Raw genomic sequence first — 26,702 nt, 5'->3', positions numbered from 1 at the left:
TCCTTTCACAGGGGCAGAGTATCAGTGGCTGGATTACATTAAAGTAAGGAGTATGGCAGTCTGATTACAGAGTTAAAAGACTGTGTTCAGATTTTAAATGCTTCCCAGATGCCCCTGAGTTAAAGATTGTTTCCCAACTCATAGAGGTATTTGGAGGCAGTAGAATCTGAAAGAGGTGGGCCTAGTGATAGGAAGTCAAATCAGTGAGGGTAAGTCCTTAAATAGAACTGGTGACTCAATTCTCTGCCTCTCTGAGAACCATGGGGTAAGCAGCTTTGTTTCCATCATGATGTGCTGTCTCTCTATAGATGCAAAGGAAATAGGGCCAACAGTCTATGGGCCTTATACCTAAAAGAAAAAAATAAAGAAAAACTTTTCCCTTATAATTTATTTATTTATTTCAGTAGAGTGATACAAAGCCAGAACACAATGTATTATTTTCACACTGTGTAATCTGGCATAGATCATATCATCCTACCTACTTCAGTTTCTCTGTCCATGATATGACCATACCTGTGAGACCTACATGAGGGTAGGGGTGTGTAGAGAATTAAATCATCTGATACCTTTAAAGACTAGATCCCTGTAACCCTGTGGCTTTTGTCAGAGGCATACTTTTCCTGGTTTACTGTTTTCACTTCTTCCTTTGAGGCTCAAGCTCAAAGAACTGTTAACATTTACAGAAAATTAATGTTTGAGATATAAAAACACGTGATCAGAGTATGAGTAAAAAATCCAACTTGTTCAAACACAGATGATCTTGGCCTAAACTGCATGCACTCAGTCTCCAAAGGAGATGTAGTAGAGCAGATGGATATTCAACTGGGTAAAATGAGGGTTGTGTTCTAGAGCTACAGCTATCTGTGGTTCTTGAATGAGTTGCTTTATGTTACTGGCTCTTGAATCAGCCTCTTTCCTCTCCAGGCGTTGGTTTCTTGCCTTGAAAATGTCTTCTGAGGATGAGAAGAAGTGCTAATCCATGTGGGTGGAAGCTATGACTAAATCCTCAAAGTACCGTTTAATCTATGACTTGAGTTTCCTAATATGCAACCTTCCTCCCCCCACACCAACCACTGACAGTCTTGGGCTTTTCATTGATTTTTCTCCCCTGCCTTCCTCCAACAGCTCACTTTTGCTCACCCACCACTGTGGGCTCAGCCTTATGAGTCACAGTAGAGCAAATGGGAGTCAAAAGGAACAGGAAGAAAAAATACTTAGATAATTGAGAGTCCCCCCTCCCCATAGTACCAAAGAGCTTTATTCCCACATCTCTGTTACTATGGAAACTGTTCTTCTCTGCTCTTTATTGGAAAGGCCAATTTATTCTTAAAATTAATGACTCTCTCCTGTGAGGAGTGATTACCCTTGAACTCCTCACATGGATATGCTGTGAACAAAGCCCTGCATCTTACATGAAAAAAAACAAGCGGGCAGTTTGTGTCCCTGTGCTCACCAACAAGCACAGACTTAACATGGAGAGCAAGAGGAGACTGTACCCACCTCAGGCTGCCACTTCAACCTTTGTTTACCTCTAAAGTGTTGGAAAGCTTCAAGTATGTTATTCTCACTACCATCTCAATTTTACCAACTTTTATTGAGAATTACAGAGATCAGTTGGCTTAATTACTAGTTTTGTTTTGGGGGGATTAAAAAATTATAACACAAAGACATCAAACAGACGTGATTCTCAACTTATGAAGCCTCAATTTAATATTTTTCAAGTTTTTGATGATGGTGTGAAAGCAATATGCATTCTGCAAAACTTTCAGTTTTGATTTGAATTTCTGCTTGTTCTTTATTCTCTCATGAAATGCTAGATAGTGGCTTTGAGCCAAAGCTCCCAGCTGAGCACAAGGCACAAGGTAACAATGTCCCAGTGTGCTATGCCACCAAGCTATGAATGTAGATGACCTAAGCACACTAAATGTATTTTTTTCACTTGTGATATTTTCAACTTGTAACAGGCTGTTATCATGACAACAAACCCTACTATAAGAAGCAATTATGCTTAAGATGCCACTACTAAGAACCCAAAGAAATGAGGCTGCATTCCATTCTAGCCTACTCCACAGGTGTCATTCAAGTTTGTGTAGGGAGTTGGGAGCCTCTAGGTCTGGATATCAGAGGTCTCACCATGCTGACAATTCAATACTGGGGTGTAAAAAAAGGAAAAAAATCACAAAGGCAAAATGTTTGTTAGATGGTCCCATGCAGAGCTTAATTGGAATTAATTTCCAAATCTAATCAATTAACCATGTCTTGATTGGTTCTGAGTATCTGTATTCATTTGTTAGAAGACATTTTGGAAATCAGGCAAGCGAGTAGGTGGGGGAGGTTAGGAAGGGAAAATATATCAGCATCAAGAATGAACCATTAGGAACATAAAAAGAGCTGTAACTGACACCAAGTTATGAAGGTTTTCATATGGAATAATAATAATAATAATAATAATAATAATAATAAACTTTTAATTTATTTTATTCTTTTTCAGAAGGACACGAGATAGTCTTGACACTGGAGTTTTAGAACCTAGACAATAAGATTTATGAGACAAGCTTAGGTTTATCCCAAAAGTTTAGTTTGTCTTCTTGTTGGTTCACTTAGCCTCAAGCTGCCAGAGGCAGAGCCAAGAGCAGGAGTCCTGAAGCCCTTTGGGGGAGTGTCTTACAAATGAGTCAAAGTTCTGTGATGATGCTGTGGGCCATCCTACAGGCCTATGGAGTATGAAAGACTAAGATTAAACACAAGGGCCACTTGGGAGAGATCAGGAAGGGCCCTGTATTCAAAGCTCCTGAAAAGACCCAACTGTTCACAGCACATCTGGCCTAGGAGTCTTGACTAAAATGGAGCTACCTATTTAGATAGCTACCTTGTCCCATGAACCCAAGAGGATGTGGAAGTCCCTTTCTTAGTAGGTTCAAGGCCTCACTTGAGGATTTGGCATGTGCCTGTGATAGACACTATTCAACATCTAAGCTATATAGCAAGGTCAAGTAATTTTCTGATTGCAATGCCACTGAATAATCTTCTCCTATAATCTTGCTGGCCTACAGAAGAGAAATCAGTGTCCCACTGTGGACACCCCAATGGAACACTCCTAAAAACCCAATGCAGACAGGTTGAGAACTTGAGAACAGAATCAGATGTCAGAAAGTAACACAGACTTAGCAACTTACTATTGATTTGACCTCTTGGAAACTGCCGGCTTTGTCATTATAAAATCATACATGAATTTTCTTGTGTTGCCTGTCTGTTCATTTCCCATGAGTTAGTCTTTAGATATTATAGGGCACAAGGCCAGGCTAAGATCACATTCATACAAACCCAAAACAATGGAGCAGACAGATCTTGGTGGTTTGTTAGCCTTATGAAGGTAATGATCCTACAAATTATAAGCCTTTTAACTGAAAAACTCTAAAGACCCATGTCAAATACCTACTGTGTTTTTGTAGAAGAAATACAGCACCATGTTGGCCAGTCTGGAATAGCACCAGTGTCCATGGACAATTAAGAGTCTCTCCAGGTATCGGAATCTTGGCACTGCAAAGTCACTTGCCATCACAGCCTTGAAAAGGAAAGTAATTCTCATTACTGCTGACACCCCACTTGGCATAAAAGAACAAAGACAAGGCAAAGCAAATGGGAGGAAAGAAATCCAGCTTCAAATACAGTGCTAAGTGTGGCATTGTCTTATTAACTCATTTCATTAAAAAGAAAAACCATTCAGTAAGTGCTGTTGCTTGGGGATGCTACTTTCTAGAACTATTTAAGGCCTCAAATACTAGATATATGATTAATGAGTTTAAAAAGCTTCAGTTTTTCTTTTTTAATGCTGTTTCCTAAGAAGCCACAAAACATAAAGATGCACGGTGCTTGTTTTTATATAATACCCAGATCTCAAATATGAGCCAAAGCTGACTGATGGATATTAGACAGACAGAAATAAAGAAACCATGGGAGTTGTATTTTGGACTGCTCTTCCAGCAGAATTAACAGTCTTTAAGGAATGACAAGGAAAAAATATCTCTACATGTTTGACACTCATGTGCTTTGTTCCCAAATATAATCCTCACAGCTGCTGGGATTTGCAGATGGTGAACATATGAGTATAAAGGGCAGGTATGTGTAGACTTCCACTTAGCTCTTTCCTTCCCCTCCTGCGGTCTTCATCATTGTTCACTCATGAAATTGAAAAGGAGTCCATATTTGACTTTTATCTCCTCACAATGTCCTTCACAACACCATGAATATGGAGAAGCTCAAGAAACATTTGTTGAATGAATGAAAGGAAAAATTCATTGGGGATTTCTCAGAGTTGCTGCTTTTCTCTATTTCTCTTAAGAAAAAGCTAAGTAGCAGAGTCCTTGTCAATTGCATATGAAAAGAAACCCAGCAAAGAAACCTTTTACATTTCAGACATTGATGGTGAACACCTGAGGAGAAGACTTAGCTGCTACCTCTGTTCTAGGCTTGAGACAAGCCTAAGTCATAAGACTTATGACTTGAGTAAAATGAGGAAATAGCTGGGCCCATAGGGCAGGTTTTAGACAAGCAAATTTCTAGGTAGGACATGGCTGAATACTTTCATATGTACTTCAAATTACATGTAATGCAGAATGTATTATGCAAGAAAGCCAGACTTCTGATGGGGACCATGCTGTTTGCATGTTCTTCCAGTAAATGAGAAAACACTATCTTGAGATCTTCTTGAAAGGATGAGTATAAGAAATCTAGGGTGAGTCCCTATGGATGTAAGTCAGGATAGGCAGAAGGTCACCAGTCCAGCCCTGTGGGACAGCCAGCTCAGACTAGGAGCTGGAAGGGACAACAGAGCTTCTGTGCTTGTGACACTCAATCTCTGTGGACTCCTCTAGCCCAACATATTGTGGAATAGTCTCTGCAGCCAAGCTCTGACAGAGGCAGGTACAAAATGAGCACAGCTTTTACCATCCTAGTTTTACCTGGACAGCTGGGAAAGCTGAAAGCATTGGCAGAGGCTGTCTCTACAAAGGAGCAGGCACTGTGTCTAGGATGGATTTGTGGGAATGATAGGCAGAAGGCTAGGGAGACAGCTGAGTTTCCTCAGGAATTCTCAGCATTTGGGGATGTTTCCAAAGACAGCCCCAAAGTCTACACTATGGCCTATTAAATTATTTGCTTTTCAGCACTCAGGATCCAACCTGGAGCCACTACATGTGCTAAGTAAGTACCCTACTCCTGAGATGTGCCCTCCACTCCTTTTTAAAGACTTTTTCCTTTGAGTGAGTTTCTAAACTAACTCTACTATGGACAGTGACTATTCTGATGTTGATTCTTTCCAAGTCTGTGCCAGGCAATAGTGGAGTCTTGATATTTTGAAAGAATGAAAACTGGGGTAAATGACTGAAGAATTACAGAGGTTATGAAGCCTTTGGTTCAGAAATGGATGTTCCATTAGGCATGTAAGTCAGCGTTTTGTATTTGTGGGAACTGTATCTACAGACTCAAACAACTGTGGATGTAAAGCATTCTGTCAAAACTGTATTAAAAATTTAGAAATTGTTCTGTCTAAACAATGTAGCACAACTACTATTTACATAGTGTTTCCACTGCATTGGGTACAAGAAATCATGTAGTGATGATTTAAAGTATGTACATGGGTATGTGCAGGGTTTATGCAAATGTAACAGTTTATGTGGGAGAATTATGCATCTGTGGATTTTGATGTTGAAGCAGTTCTCTCCTTACCCCCCATACTGAGGGGTAACTGTACTGTATTATACTTCCAGGCCTACAATATGACTGACGTTTAATATGAAGCCAGAAAATTAATGTTCTCTGCACAGCTTTACAAATAGCATATAGTGAGCATGCCATAAATAATTTCTGATTAAATAAATGCTCTAACTAGTGAATAAATTGTGACTAACATTATGATTTTAAAAACCCACCAAATAAATTGTTCCCTAAAATCTTTACCAAGTTAAAATAAAATGTGACTCAAACTTGCTTAAATGGTTCAAGTTGTTGTAATGCTATATCCAGAAGCAGCATATTTTAAGTTAACTAGTATGTTCAACTTCTGGAACATTCAGAACTGACACACAGGCAAATGAAAAACACAGATGGAACTTCCACAGGAATCAGGATGACTGCATTTTATTTTCAGAGTGATTTTGGGTTCCAACAGTGTCATGAGGCAGCTTTTATAGAGTATAACTACTGTTGAGCAGTAGTAAACAGAAATGCCTCCTGGGATGAGCCAGGAGAGGTTATGACTCACCTTGCCTCTTGGAGTCAGAGTTTCCCAAAATAACCTGTGTTGACACAGGCAAAGATGTTTCCTACACATGGCTTCATTAATGAAATGACAATTTATCTCACCACTACTGGCTTCGTAGCAGGTGAACACTGGCCCATACTGAAGGCAAAACCTTCAGCTTCATCAGAGGTCAGAGACAGGTTTGGAAAACTTGTGCTATGTTGGGGCAGGAGGCCAATGAGGACCATTTGGTCCTATAGGACAGTCCAACTGGTCTTTTACCTGCATGCCCTCCTGGCCTGAGATCCCCACGCCTACATCTGCCACCTGGATCATGCTGACATCATTGGCCCCATCACCTAAAAACAACCCAGGTAGGAAGAATCAGTTATTTTGAGATGCACAGAATTACACCAACATATTGAGCCTCTTGGGTCCCTGTTGCACTGTGTTCTGTGAGAAAGAATGAGGAAAGGGCAGAAGAGAAACTTCCTGGGAAAACTGAGGTAGCCAATTAGAATTTGACATAGTACACCATGAAACTGCCAGTCACATCAAGCTGTCCCAGAAATCAGATAGCACTTAGCCACTATCTCATTCAGTGGGCTCGATACTGTCAGGATATGCACAGAAAAGGTCCTTAATGTGACATCTGGCACAGTAAGAGAAACCATCATCATCTTCATTACTTTTGCAGTGACTCAACTCCTTCAGCTGGGCATCAGAACCTCTCCAACTCAGAGTCACCTTAGCAATTTTCTTACTACATCAAGCAGGTTGAATTCTGTCCAGCATTTTATGCACACTGATTATAACCAGTGAGTTAACCATTATGTGCTTTTTGGTTCTTCAAGGCATAACAAAGAAAACTTCCATTTGTTTCATCAAGCTGTTAATTGATGAACTTTAAAGCAAGAAGTCAAAGACCTTGACATCTTTGGGATGTCAAACAGACATAGCCATTATTATTGAGATGGCAGTGGTCATTCTTAGAATTAGGCTTAGAATAGACAAAGCAAGCAGACATACAAGCTGTAAAAACAAAAGACTAAGATATACAAAAGTCAGAGTGACTCATGATGTGGCTGTACATTGTCCCTTTTATTTCAGCCTTTCTCCCAATATTGGAAACCAAATTTAGAGTTTTCACAAGTATTCTGCCACTGACCTATATCCCAAGTACTCTTTTTACTTTTTATTTTGAGACAGTGTCTCATTGAGTTTGTCATAATGGCCTTGAACTTACTATGTACTCTGGGCTGGCCTTAAATGTAATCCTTTTGTATCTACCTTCTCCATACTTGGATTACCTGCATGTGTCTCAAATATGGATTATGGTGTCTCTTCCTTGTGATTTTTACTCATTTTTATTGAGCTAAACTCAACATGGATGATCAGTTAGTATTTGTTAAATTACAGTTTTGTTGAACAATGGGAATCTCTTTAGCTTCCCGTAAAGCCCCATTGAAAATGACTTATGATGCACAATGGGGTTCTCTGAATCTAAACTGCTTGTTTCTTAAGACTAGGGTACATGGTCCAATAAATAATGTGACATTCTAATGGGAGATTAGTTTTTCCTTCCCGGGGGAGCCATGGTGAACACTCTGATCATTTCTCCTGAGCATGTACCCTTGTCCATCTGTGTACTCTCCTTAGAGGATAATATGGATCTCTTAGGGTATTCAGACTATTGCTACCAAGGTCTTACACTTAAAGCTGGTTTCTTCCTAGCAGAGGCAGTACCCATGGTGATAGAGAGTAATACCACAGACTTTCTGCAAATTATACTATAAATACAGATGACTGACTAATGGTTAAGATACCTTATCACTGACCCAACTAGTTCCCAAGAGTGGATTATATTTATAGTTGTTGTTATGAGAGTTTCTGCCTTCCTGGCTCTCACCAGGAAGTGGCTAAGCCTGTGCTGGAGACTATAGCCAATTCAGAAATGGGAAGAGATGCTTCCCTAAGGAGGTGCTAAGTGACCTCCACCTGTCATTGGAGAAGAATCTAGAAAGTTCCTCAGCCAAGAGTAACTGCAAGAAAAAGTAAAATTAGAAACAGTTCTTAAATGATACAAAATTGTGTGTTCTTGAAATTGATGTAGGTACTGTCTTGGATGTATTTAATGAGATCCTTGTCTCAGAACTGTCAACAAAGTTCAGCTAAGAAGAGTCACTGGAGCTTCTGTTTTTTACAGTCTGTGTCCTTAGAACATCATAGAGCCTTACCTCGAAGATGCATGTGACATTTGAAAGCCCTTGAAAAGGGTCTCTGCTAAGTCGACATATGCTATTACAGGACATCACTCTGACTGAATTGTGTGGGACAGGTAGGTATCTAAAGTCCTGTCTCCCCAAAATTGGTCTACACTCCAGCTTCTTAAATTAGCAATTGCTGATCTTGTAATAGTACTTACATCTGCTCCCACATCTTGTGTCTCTTGATGTATGCTTTTCATCTGGAATTTTCCACTTTACCACACTGGGTATAATATTGTAAATAGAAACAGGTGAATAAGGCTTTTCTTATTTCATAGTGCTATATGGAAGAGGATCAGAAATTCAGGTCACATTGAGAGGGTTTGCTAAATAAGTTAGGTGTAGGGTCAGGCCCTGTAGTATTTGCCTAAGTACTTGCCTATGGCCAGGGTCATGGCCTTGAGCTTGCTTCTGACCAGCTTTACCACCATGCTCTTTTGCAAAGGGGTAGATCTGCAGCAGAGGACGGAGCGACACTGCTTGGCAAGGAAGAGAAATTTGTCCTCCAGGCTTTTGTCAAGGGCATAGGCCAGACTTCTCCCATCAATCACAAGGCTTAGGCTGGAGCTGGAGGCAGTGGATGTGGAGGCTTGGTTGAAAGAGAACCCCACGCTCAGATTGCTTTCAGTGTTCTCAGGGGTGCTTCGGGAGTTTCTGGTCTTCACATAGCGGAGGCATTGGTCCAGCAGGGCCGCACATGCTTCCTGAAATTGACATGCAATGCATTTCAGTAGGATCATGTTACTGACCCTGGTAACCTGCCTCAATACCCCAAGCTGAAGTCCTTTCAGGGGACTTGCCTGTCATGAATGGCTCTTTAGACTCCAGAAAAGGAAGCTCAGCTGGAGAGCATGACTTCCTGCATAGGAGAGGAGGAGCTTAGCTTCTACTGGATTATACTTTATTGCCCTTACTGGTGTGCTGAAGTTGAAATGGAGCATGTTAACCTTTATAGGTGTGGCTACATTACTGCTATACCTTACATCATTAAGCTGAAAGTTCAACCTGCATGTCTCTATAATTCTCTGGGCTGTTATTCTAAATCTTCCTGCATCATACTGAGTCATAAAACGTGGTGCACAAAGCTCTTTCAAAGCCTTTTCTGGTTCAGACTATATCTGTATATCTATATATCTATATATAGATTTTAAGTGTTCTCTTGAAATTCTCCTTTCAAGAAATAAATAAAAAAGAAGTCTAATTAATGTGTTATAAAAAAAGTTATCCATGCCCTTCAGAAACTGGTTCTGAGTTACAGAGAGAATGAAAACTTGGATAGTAATATGCTTCTGGGACAGGAGCCAGAGACCAAAGAGGGTACTCATTTCTAGGAACAAACATACCCTGGAGAAGTTTGAACTCTCCTGTCCTCCTGTAGACAGATAACCCGCTGGCCTAGAGCCTAGTTTCTTAAAGCATACTATAGACATCAAGCTGTCAAGCTGTGACCAATCAATACTTCCCTGAGACTGTTACATTCAGACACTGACAAATCTGAAAAGAGATTACCAGTGCCCTTAGGAAGACTTGTAGGTAAAGACAGGCCCCTGCACATGACCACTGCCAGTTACAAATAGGGAACATACATATTAGTGATTGAAGATAGAGCCTCTGCTAGAGGTTCTGAAAACTGGAGAACACTTAAGTAGAATGTGGATGTAGAAACAACTTGAAGGCCCTGCTTATATTACAAAGCATCCATGTAGCTAGTTCTTCCTGAGATGAAGCAGGCTCACCCCATCCAGTCTCTCCCCTGATGCAGCTATTGTACTGGCCAGGTACACAGAGCAGCTAATCATGAGCTCTGAAAGAAAACAGTAGTATTCCGATACAAAAAGGAGATTATCATAGTAAGTACTTGAAAGGGTGAGAAATGTTCCAGTTTTACTTTAAAAGCCTCTGGCATGACCCAAGAGACCAAGTAACTGAAAGCAGATGCCAGAGACCAGGAGCTCTGGAAGAAACTCTGGGCTCTGACTGCAGGAGGATGGAAGGGCATTCCCAGTTCTCAGACAAGATATGGGGAAATCTCTGCTTTTTTACGTTGTTTTCTTTTCCTGTTTTCTCCTAGCCCCTATCATATAGGTTTTACTATGCTGGCAGCCAACAGGGCCATCTAGGGAAGAAGACTCAGAGGGAGTAGAACCTGCCCTCTTTTCTCAGGTGCAGTGGTGTCAAGATGGCAGTATAATGACTGCCTTTAATCTCTGCCCTGCCATCACAGGTGTCCACATTGCAGGTGAAAGGGGAGGAACATAGGAAGCAGAAAAAAGGTAACACACCTTGACCTTCTCACCAGACGTCAGAAAAGGGGACTCTCAGGTAACTAGGAAGTATTGGAAAGAAGGTAAAGGGAGACATTTCAGCTGGCCCTATAATGTTATTTATGAATTCATGGGTTCACTATGTGCTGTGTATACATGGGCATATTCCTGAGGGGACAGCAACACTCTTGAGAATGACATTTTAGCACAGTCACAATCCCTGCTCCAAACTGACCTACAGAGAGAAATATGTACAAAGATGGGCACTGGGAGCAGACAAAGGCTAAGCAAATAACCCATCAAGAAGCTGAGTGGAGCCTAAAGTCCAAATCCATCAGAGTTGATTACCTGCTTCCAAAACCTATATGCCAGAGGAATAAGAAAAAGGATGAGAGTCACAATGTAAAAAGCATAAGGCACATGATAAAAGCTCAGTGTCAGAAGAAGCAGGAAATCCTAGCTCCTATAGAAAAGCACAAGGAACAGAAGGTGACCCTGACACCAGAATGATCTAACAAGGACAATAATGTAGTCAGCATACAGAAGCTTCAGGGAAGCATTACCATTCTGGAAATCAATAGCAATACAATTTTGGGGGAAATATTGTGAGTGATACACAGAAAGACCCTATAGAAATGCAAATGAAAGTCTAAATAATTTATGTAGAATCTGCACTCAAAAAGGTGGACTGTAGGGCCACTCTCCATAAATGTGAGTCTACAGGACTTATTTCCAAAGAGCTCAGTATAGAAAAGGGTGGGAACAAAACCTTTGACCCAAATTTGTCTTACCTACAAGATATACATGAAAAAATATGGAACAAAGATTGAGGGAATAGCCAACCAAAGACTGGCCCTACTTGAGACCCATGCCATGGGAGAGAACCAATCCTTGACACTATTAATATTACTGTGCTAGATGTACAGACAGGAGCCTAGCATAACTCCTCTGAGAGGCTTCACCCAGCAGCTGATGGAAACAGAGAAAAAGACTCACAGCCAAATATTAGACAGAGCTCAGGGGGTCCTATGGAAGAGTTGGGGGAACAATTGAGGGAGCAGGAGTAGTCAAGGACTCCTCAGGAAGATTTCAAAGTCAACTAACCTGGGCCCAGGGGGACTCACAGAGACTGAACCACCAACCAAAGAGCAGGCATGAACTTATACTAGGGCCCCTGAATATAGGAGAAGATGTGCAGCATAGTCTTTGTATGGATCCCCCAAGTACTGGAGCAGGGGCCTTCTCTGACTCTGATGCCTCCCTTTGAATCCTGTTCCCCTAACCAGGCTACCTTGTTTGGCCTCAGTGGAAGAGGATGTTCTGCATTGAGTTAATGTGCCAGGGTGAGTTGTACCCATGGGGGACCTCCTCCTTCTCTGAGGAGGAGAGGGGAAAATGGAGAATGGTGTGCAAGGTGGGGGTACTAGGAGCAGAGGAGGAGGGGTCTGAAATCAGGATGTAAAAATCAATAAATAAATACACTTAAAAAATGAAAAGGGTTGGGAAAAAGCTGTATTTCTTGTAAAATGTATACAAGTGGCAAATACTAGGTCATCATCAGCATGGTGACATGATTATACAATGTGATAAAATAATGATACCTCATGTCCTCCACACAAAATTCACAGCTTCACTCTTGTAATAAAAAAAACATAAGATAAATCTAAATATCAAATCAGTCCATAAACAAGTTATCAGCACTCTTTAAGCTGCCAAGAATGTGAAAGGCAAAGATAGTCTGAGAAACTGTCAAAGCCAGACTTTTCTTTCCCTTTTTCTTTTTCTTTCCTTTCTTTTCTTGCTTTCTTCTTTCTCTTTTTTTCTTTCTTTCCACTCTCCTCTTTTTTATTTAAATTTATTCACTTTACATCCTGATCACAGCCCCTCCCTCATCTCTTCCTGGTCCCTCCCTCTCTCCCTCTTTCCCCACCAATCCCCTTCCCCTAGTCCTCCTCACCCTACCAACTGACCCCAGCCTATCAAATCTCATCAGCACTGACTGCATCCTTTTCCTCTATGGCCTGGCAAGGCCTCCCCACTGGTGGAAGTGCTTGAAGAGCCAGCAACAGAGTCTATGTCAGAAACAGCTGCCAGGGACTTTCAAGAGAGCTTTGACAAACAAATGTAATGTTAAATCCTAAAACAGGATGGGAGGTGCCAAGTAAGAATTCTAATATAGCAGGAGCTTTAGTTAGGTCATGTGTTAATATTGGTTTGTGGCATAACAAATATGCTATGGTCCTGTGAGATGTGAACAGGGAGAAATTGGGTATGATATGGAAATGCTCCAAAGACTTTCCAAACATTTTTGTAAATCTAAAACCATTCTATATATGGAGTTTATTCTCTAAAATCCTCAATATATAGGCTTAGTAATTAAGATACAATAACAGATAAAACTCAGTAAGCTTGAAACACAAACACACCATGATTAAACTGTTTGATACAAAAGCAAAGAAAAAAACCCAAACAGCAGCCACACAGAAACAGCCATTGATTATTATGCAGCAAGGGTTCAAGGACTGTGCTGATTTCATTAGAAATCATGTGTCTGAAGGAAGCAGAACATGGTTAGATAGCTGATGTGAAATAATTGTCATTTCAGTTTTCAGTACTTAGTGAAGACATGCTTCCAGAAGGAAGGTGTGGTTAAGATATTTCCTGAGAAAAGCAACAGTCTTTTGGTGGACCTACACTATAGCAATTGCTTCAGACAGAAGGGAAGTGGTGAGCCAAGGAAATTCAGGAAGTCCTGTCTCCTGACCCTTAAAACAAAAGAACTGAACCATCCCATTTATCAATTAAATGGCACTGACTTTGGAGAAGAAAGCAGCTGAGCCAACACAATGTAGACTGCTATAAACCATCAAGTATTAAAGAGTTATTGAAAAGTTTTGGTTTGTGAAAAGCTAACAAAATTCAATTAACCAAAATATTAATTATCCAGGTTGGAATCAAACTAGGATTCAGAAACAGAAAGGTGACAAGACAACCTCCAAATACTTGGAAGTGAAACAAAAGTTTCTGAAATAATCGAAAGACGCAGAAGGAAACATAGGAAATACTTATTTAAAAAAATCATGAGCTATATGTAGCTGAAAACACAATTCAAAATTGGGAGGTGCAGACAAATAGTGCTGAGTGAAACAGTTATAATGTATTGTTTATATTAGGAAAAATATTTGAGCACGGGGAAATAAAAACAAAACAAGCACAGGAACAAGAGGGGGAAAGGAGAAAAAGGATGAAGAAGATGAAGAAGAGGAGGAAGAAGAGAAGGAAAGTGGCTCAGATCATCATCAATAAGACTAAAAATAAAGCAAAGCAACAGAAGAAAGAAATCAAGACAACCCAAACCTTGATCTTGAAGAATCAGTATAATTGATAGAATGGCATCAAAAGTAATCAGAGAACAGACACAAAACATGGATATCATAAATAAGCAAGGGAGTGTCACTAAAGACCCACAAACATCAAGATAACAAGGAGAGACTGTGGACACATAGCTCTCAGAGGCAGAGTCCTGAGGACTGGACAGCTGATGCAGATCCGGGTGGGGAAATTAGGAGGTATCCATGATATCCATAGAGGCTGCCATGACCTTAAGTTTCCTTAAGATGGCAGAGGAAGAGGTCTGCGTGGAGGGAGGCTCTGGCTTCACCAAGAAGCTCATGGATAGCCTGAGGAGAATTCAAGTGAAGCTCATGGGAGAAATCAGATTCTAGAGCAGAGAGGTACTGCGAGTAGACAACCCCTGCAAACTTGAGGGTTTAAGCAGATAAATATGACTAGCTCAGAGAAGTGCCTAGAGGCAGGTGATGAAACCCAAGAAGTTCGTGCTAAAAGGATCACTGCCTTGGCACCGCATTCTAGACATATAGGACCTCATTAAAACTAAACAAAAACAACTAATAACAAAAAAGCATCCAGTGATATGAAAAACTAAGTTGAACTTTTCATTAATAAAGCCCAGATGTACATTCCTTTGTTATTAAGAAATCTTAGATCCAACCTCTCCACCCAGGAGACATCCTTTTCTAGAGTCTAGCCTGATAAGTGTACTCCTCACCCTTTATCAAGTAAGCTTCTCCTTGGAACAGTTGGAGACCATTACATAAAACCAGAGCCAATCAAAACACAGAGTTGTGAAGCCCAGTACCAATGGATAGATTTATAATACAACTCTGAAATTTGAGGCATGGATATATAAGGCCACCATGAGACAAAGCACAGCCTCTCTGGAAGCAATTTACCTGAGACTCTGCATTCAGTGTGATGACCTCCTCACTGTGGTCCAACAGTTTGCAGGCATATGCAATGTTAATGGCTGTTTCTTGTTTGTCACCTGTGAGAACCCAAATCTGCAGGCCAGCTTGCCGTAATTTAGTGATTGTTTCAGGTACTCCATCTTGAAGGCGGTCTTCTATCCCAGTGGCACCTGGTTAAATGTATGACAGTTCCAGTGAGTCCATCTTCACAACTCCTGATGGGGTACAAATGCCATATACCAAAGACAGATATGGCACTACCAGTTACCTAAGACTTTCTTGGGGCTTACCTGCCCAATGACACTAAATGGCAAAAAGTCCCCCTGGACGCAAGCTAAAATGATTGAGAAGTTCAGGACAGTGCTGAACACTTACAATAGCTATTGCTGTGACTTAGTCAAGAATATGTAGGAGGAACAAGTACAAGTCACCTAACATAATGATGTACACTCACATAGTGTACCTTGAAGTCTTTCTGACTAAATAACAAGCAGCTAACTTTACATACAATCTGAGAACGGGGACAGTGAAGGGAGGAAATTACCATATGCCCAAGGGATTAACAGAAAAGTTTTAGTCATTCCCCATCCCCTATCCTATGAGAGTTTCCATTCATGAAATTCAATGTTTGCTCTCAACCATGTCAACCATTTGCTATCCAAACATACGGTGCAGAAAGACTCATTAGTTTTTTTAAGCAACATAATCATGAATGCTTTTTCTACAAACATAAAGAATTTAAGAGGTAAGTTCCTCTTACTGACTTCATTATACTTGGGAAAATGTGACAGGTGGAACATCTCTAAGCAGGAAAAGATGAAATCTGAAATGCTCAAGAATTCCAAATTTTCAGATCTAACATGATCTCATATGAAATGTTACAGCCAAAGCATAATGGTGGTGTGAAGCATCTGAACTTGCCTCCAGAATATAATAAGGTGTAAGTTATACAAAAATGTAAGGTCATAGTCCTTGTGTATGTACAAGAAAACACAAACACTCAAACCCAAAATGCTTCTTATCCTAAAAATTTTGGGTGTAGAATAATCAGCTTGTATTCGGTACTAAAATGTGCCTAAGTCTGCTTTCCTACCTCTCAAAGTGAGCTGCATCCCATCAGTTCCTGGGCTCCAGCCCTGCCTGAGCCTCCTTGCCATTCCTCTCTCCTGTGCTGGGGCACTGCTATTGATTGCATGTATGTGTCCCCAGCTGCCAAGAATGCTTTCAGATTCATAGATGGAAGCCTTAACTCCCAATGTACTTTGTGTAACTGTGTTAGGAGGCAGGGCTTTAAAAGGTGACTTATGTTTAGCTGAGACTATGAAGGGTGGGATCCTGAGTCCCTTGATGCACGGAAGCACTAGTTCTGTTCTGAACTCTTCCATGTACCCACGTTATAATACCCAGGTGTCACGTGGCTTTTGATGGAAGGGGAAAGGATTGAGTGGTTTCAGACAACATTTAGAGAGGAACCAGCAACAATTATAGGCAAAATGAGTAGAATGCTATAGCTAACCTTTGTTTCTTGCCCAGAAAAAGCAGTTTAAGAACCAATTATGAAGGTGACCCTTCCTGCTGAAATATTATTTGTGGTTCTCTTAAGTTATCATAATCACCTAAATAAAGACTTTTAGGGAGAGGAATTTGGCTTAGAATATTACAGATATAAACTGCTTATTTCATCTTTTTCGGAAATATCAGTGAAGAGCTGGAAACTTCCTGAACTCCTTGCCCCCTAGTGAAGCTGTGTTAGCTGGCTCTTTTTTTAAGCTTAGGTTCTATCACTTAAAGCATAAAATTTCCATGTGCTAGGAGGTGGAAAGTGATTAACAACTGGATTTCAAGAGCAAGAGAGATCTTTTGGATTTTACCCATTTATATGAATTCATGCAGAAGATCAAAAGGTGAGGTGATCTCACCCTCAGTGTAAGACTAAGGTACTTAGTCTTAGTAATTAATTGTAACTTAGTACCCTAAGTTAACAGAGACACAGCACAAAGACTGGAAGTGGTGGATGTCCACCTGCTAGAGACAGTGTGTACAAAAAAGACCAGTCAGGCCATCTTAGGAGATGAAGATCTGAAAGATCAATGAAGATCTGAAAATTTGGAATTCTGGAGCATTTCAGATTTCATCTTTTCCTGCTTAGAGATGTTCAACCTGTCACATTTTCCCAAGTATAATGTAGGAGGAACAAGTACAAGTCACCTAACATAATGATGTACACTCACATAGTGTACCTTGAAGTCTTTCTGACTAAATAACAAGCAGCTAACTTTACATACAATCTGAGAACGGGGACAGTGAGGCCATCTTAGGCCTGACTGATTCATCAACATGCTGTTGTGGCTGAGAGCTAGAGTGCATGCCCAAAACACATTCAGTGCCTCATGCCATATTCTCCTTCTAACCTTGCAGCAGCTTTCCCATATTAGAATTATTACTCCCAATATAGCACATAAGAAAACTTGGATGAAAAAAACTGAATTATTTGTTTAAGCTTCCATGGCTAATAAGTGGCTGAACCTGGAATGGATAACCAAGCCCCAGGACTCCAAACTGAGAAGAGATAGATGGTAGGGAAGGGGCAGTGAAGCAATTTACAGCCATGATGTCATGACTTGGGAAACGAAAGGTATTCCATCTTCACTGCCTTACAGTGGATTCAAGAGCTACCACAAGAATGTACCAGTAAGCAAACTTCACTCCATTTGAGCAGTTAGCTTTGTCAAGGAGAAATACCACCTCACCACTCACCCACATCAGCCATGAAAAGAGAGTACCTGGGAGCAAAGCACCCTCCCTCTTATCACTCTAACCATAAAAAACATTCCAGAAAATCCCCTTTCTGGGTTTTTATGTTGTTTAATTTTTTTCTTTTTCTTTTCATTTTTTAAAACTTGGCCCATTTATGTAGCCCAGGCTGGTCTCAAATTCATATCCTACCACCTATACCTCCACATCTTAGACTTAGATGCTTACAGCATCTTAGATGCATACAGCATCTTGTCTGCCTGCTGTTTGCTTTCTGAAGATAAGGGTCTCACTATGAGCGCAGGCCCAATTCAGTAATCAAATCAATGGTTTCAAATAGGCAGAAACACTTTTGAGGGGCTTCATTTAATTTACTAGAGATAGCATTCCCCATGTCTGAGAGTTTCAGGTCCTGCAGCATTCTGAGTACGGCGTAGTCTGTCAGACACTGTGGATAATACCACTGTGATGGTATTTTGTCTAGAACACATCATGCTATTAAACACTAACAATAACTATTATAGGAGATATGTATATATAGAAATATAGATTCCTAATTGCTTTGCCCAGAAAATGAGGACAAGGGAATGCATCCTTTGTTAAATAAGAAAAGATGAATTCTCTGGAGCTTTATTGCAAGTCCAGCAGAATCTGAGAAACATTTCACAGAAAGGAGTGTGTATTATTGTCACAACCAGTTCCTCTGTAAGCACACACCACATACGCAGCTGTGGGATACTCAGATGAACTTACTATTTTAATAGGAAATGTTAAGATACTGAAAAATTAAATATTAAAATAGGTACCAAAGTAATAGATACTGTACTGTGTTCCTAAAAATTAATTAGATTTTATTAGATGTAAATAGGGACAAAGGAGGAAATATGAGCTATTTTCTTTTCATCCCAAATGAATCTGAAATATTTATTAGATGCAAAACTCAGCATTTCCATGAATGTTCACATAGATTGCTGGGGGGGAGGTTGAAATCTTTCCAACTATCTATCGTCAAAAGGCTTACTACTCACTAGTTTGATTGGAAAGTGAGGCATGAAGGAGTCAAGGTCATAGCCAACCTAGAGTGCTTGGCACACACGTGGCCTGCAGAAATGTTCCTCTCAACCTGGGGACAGGCTAGCTTTAAACCTGGGGGTTCCTCAGACAAGCCCAGCACAGTTCAGAGCAAGAAAAGCAGTCACTCTAGGACCCCTGCAACTGGCACTGCTCCACACAACAGGCACTTGGAAAGTTAGTTACCCAGCAGGTGCAAGTTCGTTTCCAGGCGAACAGCAGACTGGAAAAGGAGCTCCTCACGGCTGTCCACAGATGCCTCAGCTTCTATGTGGTTCTGCAACCAGCAGGCATACTCTTCTTTGCTCAGAACCTATGGAGACACACTGTTGGGTGCTTTGTGTTCAGGGAGGGGAGTAGTTGGCAGTGTGTGCCCTCATGAATGTGCCACTCAATCACTTTCATGATGGCTCCTTTCACTCATCCTCATGAAGGTGTCCTCACTCATCCTCATAAAGAAACCCCTCACTCATCCTCATAAAGGAACCCTTCACTCACCTTCATGAAGGAACCCCTCATTCACTCTCATAAAGGAAACCCTCATTCTCATGAAGGAACCCTTCACTCACTCTCATGAAGGAACCCCTCACTCAACTTCATGAAGGAACCCCTCACTCACCCTCATGAAGATGTCCCTCACTCACCCTCATAAAGGCACCTCTCACTCACCCTCATGAAGGAACCACTTACTCACCCTCATGAAGATGACCCTCACTCACCCTCTTGGCAATGCACAGGGTACGTAGGCCTTCAACTGCATAAAGGTTGAGGTAATTCTGTGTTTTACTCCGGATCTTTTTCTGATGTCTTCCTCTGGCATCATCTAGGTCAGAGTACAAGCAGAAACAGTAAAAGCAGCCCAGCTGAGTGCCCCCATGAGGGACTTCCTAGTGCCTGTCATATTGATTACAAATGGTGCGTAAATGTCATAGAACTCAAAGTCAGCCAGCTGTACTTCAAAAAAAGACCCTCATCAAAAACACAAGTTTGGGGTTGTTTCTAAAATCCTTTGAGAAACACAGGAGAACAAAACTTTATCAAAAGTGACTTGACATGTTTTTGTTCAGTCTACTAAATAGATGTGTATACTAACTTATCTATGAAAAATTGAACTTCACAAAGTTTCATTTCTCTCCCCATAACGACATCCCCCACTGTGAGTAGAAGCTGTGAAAATGGTGGTCATACTTTTACTAAATACACACACACACATACACACCCTTTATTTAAAATTTACATGTAACTGAACATTATATACATTATATTTTCTATCTCTAGAAATTCTGAATCATGAGACCTCTGGACCCATGGAGGCCTGTCTACTATTCAAGTTTACCTCGTGACAAGCTGGACCTAGCCAGCCATATAGAACAGTGACATTTAGAGTGAAAAATCTTATCCTCTTGTATGAAGCTGAACATAAACAAACAGTACTCTTATGGCATTAAAATGACTTGGTAGGCCAATTACTTTTAAAGGTGGCCTCTTATGTTCAATAATGAACTTGAAAAGTTGTCCTGGATTATTTAGCGTTAGTATTTAAATTTACTGAAAGACAAGTTCAAAGACACTTGTAGTTTGACTGTTTCTTACTGGCATCTCATCACTCTTAAAAGCTTCCTGGGCCTGTCATCACTGTTTTAGCATTGATATTAAAATACAAACCACCAGGCTCTTCAATTGTCTCTGGAGAGGAGGGGTGGCTGGCTCAGTAGAAGAGGGAGGTAGGGCAGTGACTCTGATCAACCACGTTTATTGGAGAAAAACCCAACTACTTGAATTTAAGCTGCCTATGTCATTTAGGATTTGGAATAGATAGAGACAGGGATGGCCGTAGACATGCATTTCTAGGGTGGGTATGCATCATCAATTATTCTGCTTATGTCTGGGACCAAAGCTGGGGTTTGCTGACTCAAGATAAAGTCATAACATTCTCAATGCATGTGAGATTGTAGTCATGAAAAAGCTTCTTATTACTGATATTCTACAGCAACCCATATTTTTTGTTGCCTACCTACTAATGGGAGGAAATTCTGTGTCTGATGTTCAGCTCCCTAGAGATGGAACACTAGTACACACAGAAGTGGCCTGAGACTGCTAGTACCTTCACTGCTTGCTGAGGGCTGCATGCAGAATGATGCTGAGACTGCTCCAGGGCCCTGGAGGGGCAGACAAAATGCCATAGTGGCAGTTCTTAACACAGTCTAAAAAGATGGCCTCCATGTTCACCAACTTGCAAACACAGTAGGACTAAGAGAGCTGCAACTGGCCAGACACTGGGAGATGACTATTAGTGCCCACAACACTGAGAGGCTCCCAAGGGGCAGTACAGTTTCTCTTCTTAATCTCAGTGTGTGTTTTCACAAAGTGCTAAATGTCATTTCTTTTATACTTTGGAAATTATATTTTCCCAATTAAGAAATTTTATTTTAATAAGTTAGGAATCAGGGAGAAAGGTGATTCTCTGCTTGTTCATGGGAGGAAAAAAAAGTTTCCTGATGCACATGAGACCCTGCTGGGCAGTGGGCTGCAGTGAATATGTATTCTATCCTTGCTCTTGTAAAAGGGCTGAACAGGCTAAAGGTTATATTATAATGACTGTACAGTGATGACTCTACCAAACCACAGGCAAGGGAATCTTGAAGAGAGGATGCAGAGGGGTGAAAAGGGGTATCCAGCTCATGCTGCTAGTCTACATCATACCAGGAATTTAGCCAGTGTGTATAGGGCCTCCTGTGAGGTAGGCACTGACACACATAAAGTGAATGACTCATCTAAAGTCAAGGCCAGGAGACCCTGGTATTTGAACAAAGGGCTATGAAGATTTGGGTAGGATGGTGCTTTGAATGTAACATCAGATAACTTCCCACCATGGCTGGCAAGATAAAGACTTGGCTATCATATATTCCTTCCCACCATGCCATGTTCACTATTGCTGATCCAGTTCATGATGCTTTTGGTTAAGGGCTGTGAGCTCCTTGAAGAAAGCACATGGATTACATCTGCCTAAGAGAACTGTGTACCTTCCTCCTATCACCATCTGTAAACAGGTTGGGTGGCCTGGCCACTAAGTGTTGCTTCTTCCTTACTCCTAGCTGTTTGTAACAAGTCTGCTCTTCTCCACATCTGCCTCATCTTCTCAAATGAAAAGCAGAACAATGTACGTACATGGTCACGTGTCCAGGTGGGTGAGTTCACAGTGACCCCTGTGCTATGCTATAGCTGCTCTTTCTGGTACCTACACTTTCTCAGTATTAACTTGGCCGATATGTTTACACATTTTTACTATCCAAACCCATTGCAATATTTCCCAGAGGAAGGTGGAAATCCAAATTATTTTGATGTACTTTCTTCTTGGCCATGTGGCACTTAAGAAAATAAGATAGAACTGTCATTACCTGGTCCTTCCAGGAAGTAAGAGCTTTGCTCTTCTTAGCTGCAACTAACTGCAGATAACAGGTTTCTTCAAAGGCCCACAATAGGGGGCACATAGGAACAAGGCATGTAGGTGCACAGAAGCCCTATGTTGGGGCAGCATGACTGAGCAGAAAAGGACGCAGGGCTTCCCAAAGAAGAGTTTGGGCTCCTCAACCTTAACCTTAAAGTTGGTTCTGGATAGGTCTTAAAAAGGGTAAATATTCTTCTGCTCTGCAGATGCTGCACAGTAAAAGGCTTAGGCACACTTAGCAGCCAATGACTCTGGCCCTATCTTATGTTCCCTCCTTACCTGCTAATTACTGTCCCGACAGTGCCCCAGATAATGCTCTTCCCCATGCAGCTTATTAGAAGGAAAGGAGGGATGAGATGGCAAACCAGGCCATGGTGGTAAATTATTTTATTTAATTTAATGAGATCTGTTTCTAAGATATCTTTAGCATTGGTTGATTTTAAAATGTCTTTTTAAAGTGAAACAATGGCAATGTGGCTCGAATCCTCCAAAGGCCCATGCATTGAAGGTGTGGTTCCCCTCTTTTGAAGCAGGACAAATGATGTCCACAAACTGAAGCTTGGTGGAAGGCCATGATCTCAAAGGGGACAGAAGTACTTGGACTGCACCCCTTCCACTTCTATTTCATAGCCATAGTAGTTTGTTCCATCTACTATGTGAGCCTATGACATGCTGCCTCATCACAATCCTAAGAGTGATAGGGTCAACTGTGTACTGAAACCTTTCAACTGTGAGCCTAAGTAACTTCTCTGTATAGACTGATATTGTCATGTATTTTGTTACAGTGAAACAAAGTTGACTAAGAGGTGGCATTACAAAACAAAGTAATAAGAATTTCTTTGTGGTTTGTCTACACAGTTGTGATGTTCTTAAACATCTTAAAATATGCACTGGGAAAGATCATACATGTTACATTGTTGTGACTGCCTCTACAGAGTCTGTTTCATTGAACAGATAGGTAGGGCTTACTGCCCTCTATCTAGGATGAAATAGGCTTCTTTGGCTGTCCTTTTCCCCATCCTACATGGCAGTGAGTTCATTCTTTCACAAGTTCATGCATGCATAAAGTGCATCCTGATTCTTGTCCCCCTTCCTCTCTAATCTTACTCTTGCTCCCACTACATGCCTTCCTCCATATGCTTCTTTTCCCACAGTGCTTTTCCATTTGACATGACCCTTAAGTTGTGTGAGAGGCTGAGGCCTAGTACTCTATCATATTTCCTTTAATGTTTGCCCTAGATAGGACAGAAATGATGTCAGTACAAGAAAATCTGCTCAGATAGTAGCCTTTCTCTATGCTTTTTTTTCATGGAGATGTAAATAAGATCAAGAATAAGAATGAAATTTATCTTGGAATGGAAAATCAGTCTATTAATAGGACTCTGCCCAGCATCTTCTGTTAAGCACATCAAGAACTCCATAAACAGTCTCACAGCAGGTGGTACCCAGGCTGATTCCAGGATATGGAAGTCAGGAAGACCACAGGGGTTAAGCAGCAGAGGCTTGAATGGACCCTTTTAACCACTGTCAGAGTCAGCCTTTACCTTTCTCCAGATTCCCAGAGGTGATCTCACTCCTTGGTTCTCACTGACAGAGAAAAAACCAAGTTCACTTTACAACTTGGCCTGTGCTTTCCTTCTGAAGGTCAGGAGCATTTTGAGTTGGATAGTTACAACCTTTTTTGATGGTTAATTGCACCGTGGTTTTTAAAGCACAATTCAACCCTAAAGTAATGGAAAGAGACTGACAAGAGGCGGCTTGGCCCAGTGAGAGCAGAGAAAAGATGCTGGCAGGCCCACTTCCTGTGACCCCAGTCCATTCTTACACAGCTATACAAACAGGCTGAAGAGTGTGGCCTAGAACTCAAAGCTGTGCAAAGTCTACACCAGAAAGGAAACTTCCAGGACTTCTAATCTAAAAGCTCCCAGTAGTCATTGTTTCTATTTTAAGTGTCATGCTTTCCAAGCAATCTCCAACTCCACTATGGTAGAGGTCATAAGAGAGTGGGGTCAAGGTGCAAACGCCTACTAAATTCACACCAGTGCAAATCCCTGTGACTCTCTCAAAGGGTCTGTGTCGTAGACAGGATTAATGAAAATCCCTTTACTCAGGCCGGTGGGATTTCTCAAGATGTCCTCCCTCAAAACCCAAAGGAATCTTTCTCAGCTGGAGGAGGAGGCCAGTTACCTGAGGAGCAGGGCAGCAGCAGATCCATGACCACTGAATCGGCCCCCTTGGTGTAGACATTGATCTCGTCAGTCAGTGGATGGCGGATCACCACTGACATCCTCTTGCGGATGGAGTCGAAGCCAAGCGTGTGCAGTAGCTCAAAGGTGAGCGTGCCTAGGTGGGGCAACTCCACAGACACCTGGTCGTGGAGCCGGTCCACCAGTGCGCAGTGGTAGGCTCTGGCCGCATACACCAGCGCAGCCTCATCTGGGCTCTCAGCCTCATAGCGCAATTCTCTCTCTTGCTGTGTGTTTTGCTCCCTATGGCACTTCTGCTCTGGAGAGCACTCTGTAGTCCAACTCTCTGCCTCGCCTGCCTGGCTGCTATAGCCATTGCTTGCAATTGTGGTTGACGCTTGATCTAGTTTCTCCTCCAGCCTCAGAAGCATGCTGTCCTGAGACAGGCTGGGCAGGAAAGCAGATCCAGATTTGTGGCTGAACTTATTGGTGGTCAGGTTCCCGATACTGCTGCAGCCAGAAGCCAGGCGGCTGGGGCTGAACCTCCGAAGAAAATCTTCTATAGTCTTCACTGGGGACTTCAGCTCAAACCTCACCCTTACCTATAATGGAAAAAGTCCAAAGGTAGGTAAGAAAAATCCCACTGATCCCTTGCTAGCTCCTCATAAATGCCCCAGAGAAGCAAGGAGCTCACTGATAATCTCCAAAAAATTAGGCCTGTCTCCTTTACCCACACCTCAATTAAAAAGCCATTTAAGGACAAGCACAGTGGGCCAAATATGAAATCCCAGTATTCAGGAGGCTGAGGCAGGAGGATCACAAATTCCAATTCAGTCTTGGCTACTTATGAGAATACTTTATATATTCTTTTGACTTGTGTCTGTAAAAATATTTATATACAAGTCACATGTATATAAACTCAAAGGAATCGTTCTCAGCAAATTAATGAACTGATTCATGATCCAAACAATTAAAAAAATTTAAGAAGCATAAGAAATGAAAAAGGAGCCATATACACAGTATTGTTAGTTTAAAAAGATTAACAACAGAGTGATGAAGCCACACTTAAAGAGCAAATACTGAAACAACAGAAACCTGAACTATAAGTGTGAGTGCCAGTCAGACCAAATACTAGCACGGAGGGGAGGGGGCATGAGGTCCCACCTCTTGCTGAGGAGCTGTTGGCAACTGATAGCTTCCCAGAGAGTTGAGGGAAAATTAGTTTTAGAAATGTGACCCATGCTAAAGTGAACAGATTCCAGTGATGGCCATACCTCCATGAGTATATGGGCAGCACAAATTCTACTTGATCAGTTTTTTAAATGGGGTAGGGAGAAAATGCATAAAATTTCAGTGGGTTGGGAAGTGCGGTAGATCTGGAAGAAGCTGGGGAAAAAGGGTAAATATAATAAAAAATACATTGTAAGAATTTCTCAAAGAAAGAAAGAAAAAAGATGGCATAAAAAAGCAAACCAAAAAAATTGAACACAGGGGTCTTTCCTGAGACTCATACTCCAACCAAGTATCATGCATGATAACCTAGAACCCCTGCACAGATGTAGCCCATGGCAGTTTAGTGTCCAAGTCAGTTCCATAGTAATGGGAAGAGGGACTGCCTCTGACATAAACTGATTGGCCTGTTCTTTGATCACTTCCCCCTGAGGGGGGAGCAGCCTTACCAGGCCACAGAGGAAGACAATGCAGCCACTTCTGATGAGTCCTAACAGACTAGGATCAGAAGGAAGAAAAAGTCTACCAGTGGACTTGGGGAGGGGCATGTGTGAAGAAGGGGAAGGAAGGGAAGGATTGGGAGGGGGAGGAGGGAGGAAACTAGATGGGGGATACAAAGTAAATAAAGTGTAATTAAAAATAAAATAAAATTAAAATTAAAAAAAAGCAAATGTTGAAATAACCCAAATCTATGGGACCAAAGTTGTAAATTAGCATAAAGGTTTCCAGCTAAGGCAGGCATTAAGAAAAGTGAGACACAGGCCTATATTATGACAGAGTATTTTTTTCTTTGGACCTATAATGCCTCCCTTTTTGTTTGATTGTTTTGGTTCTGGAGACTAAGTCTTGCACCTCATGCATGCTAAGCCTACCTTCTACCACGGAACCATATCTCCATGTCCGCAAGCATGACTAAATATGCTACATGTCTGAGTGGGGGAGCGGCTTCACCCTGTAGCACCTGGAGGCTCCA

The 26,702-nt window shown here is 41.4% G+C and overlaps 1 protein-coding gene across 3 annotated transcripts in view; it reads right to left on the bottom strand.

The window, feature by feature from the left end:
- The window catches only part of Atp10a (ATPase phospholipid transporting 10A (putative)), a 192,743-nt gene that overhangs the window by 10,915 nt on the left and 155,126 nt on the right, over positions 1–26,702 (bottom strand). For all 3 annotated transcript variants that reach the window (XR_009585526.1, XM_060367242.1, XM_060367243.1), the window contains exons 10-16: positions 24,501–25,101; positions 19,585–19,688; positions 19,052–19,178; positions 15,026–15,210; positions 8,888–9,212; positions 6,524–6,600; positions 3,440–3,565 (exon numbers count right to left, since the gene is read on the bottom strand). Coding sequence is in view for 2 of the 3 variants with exons in the window: in XM_060367242.1 (XP_060223225.1) it covers positions 3,440–3,565; positions 6,524–6,600; positions 8,888–9,212; positions 15,026–15,210; positions 19,052–19,178; positions 19,585–19,688; positions 24,501–25,101 (1,545 nt within the window). In the remaining variant the exon portion in view is untranslated. The remainder of the gene's footprint in view (positions 1–3,439; positions 3,566–6,523; positions 6,601–8,887; positions 9,213–15,025; positions 15,211–19,051; positions 19,179–19,584; positions 19,689–24,500; positions 25,102–26,702) is intronic.

Source organism: Meriones unguiculatus, chromosome 14 (genome assembly GCF_030254825.1).
Source record: "Meriones unguiculatus strain TT.TT164.6M chromosome 14, Bangor_MerUng_6.1, whole genome shotgun sequence".
Lineage (NCBI taxonomy): Eukaryota > Metazoa > Chordata > Mammalia > Rodentia > Muridae > Meriones > Meriones unguiculatus.
Note: the sequence above shows the minus strand (reverse complement) of the source record. Positions and strands in the feature narration are given on the sequence as shown.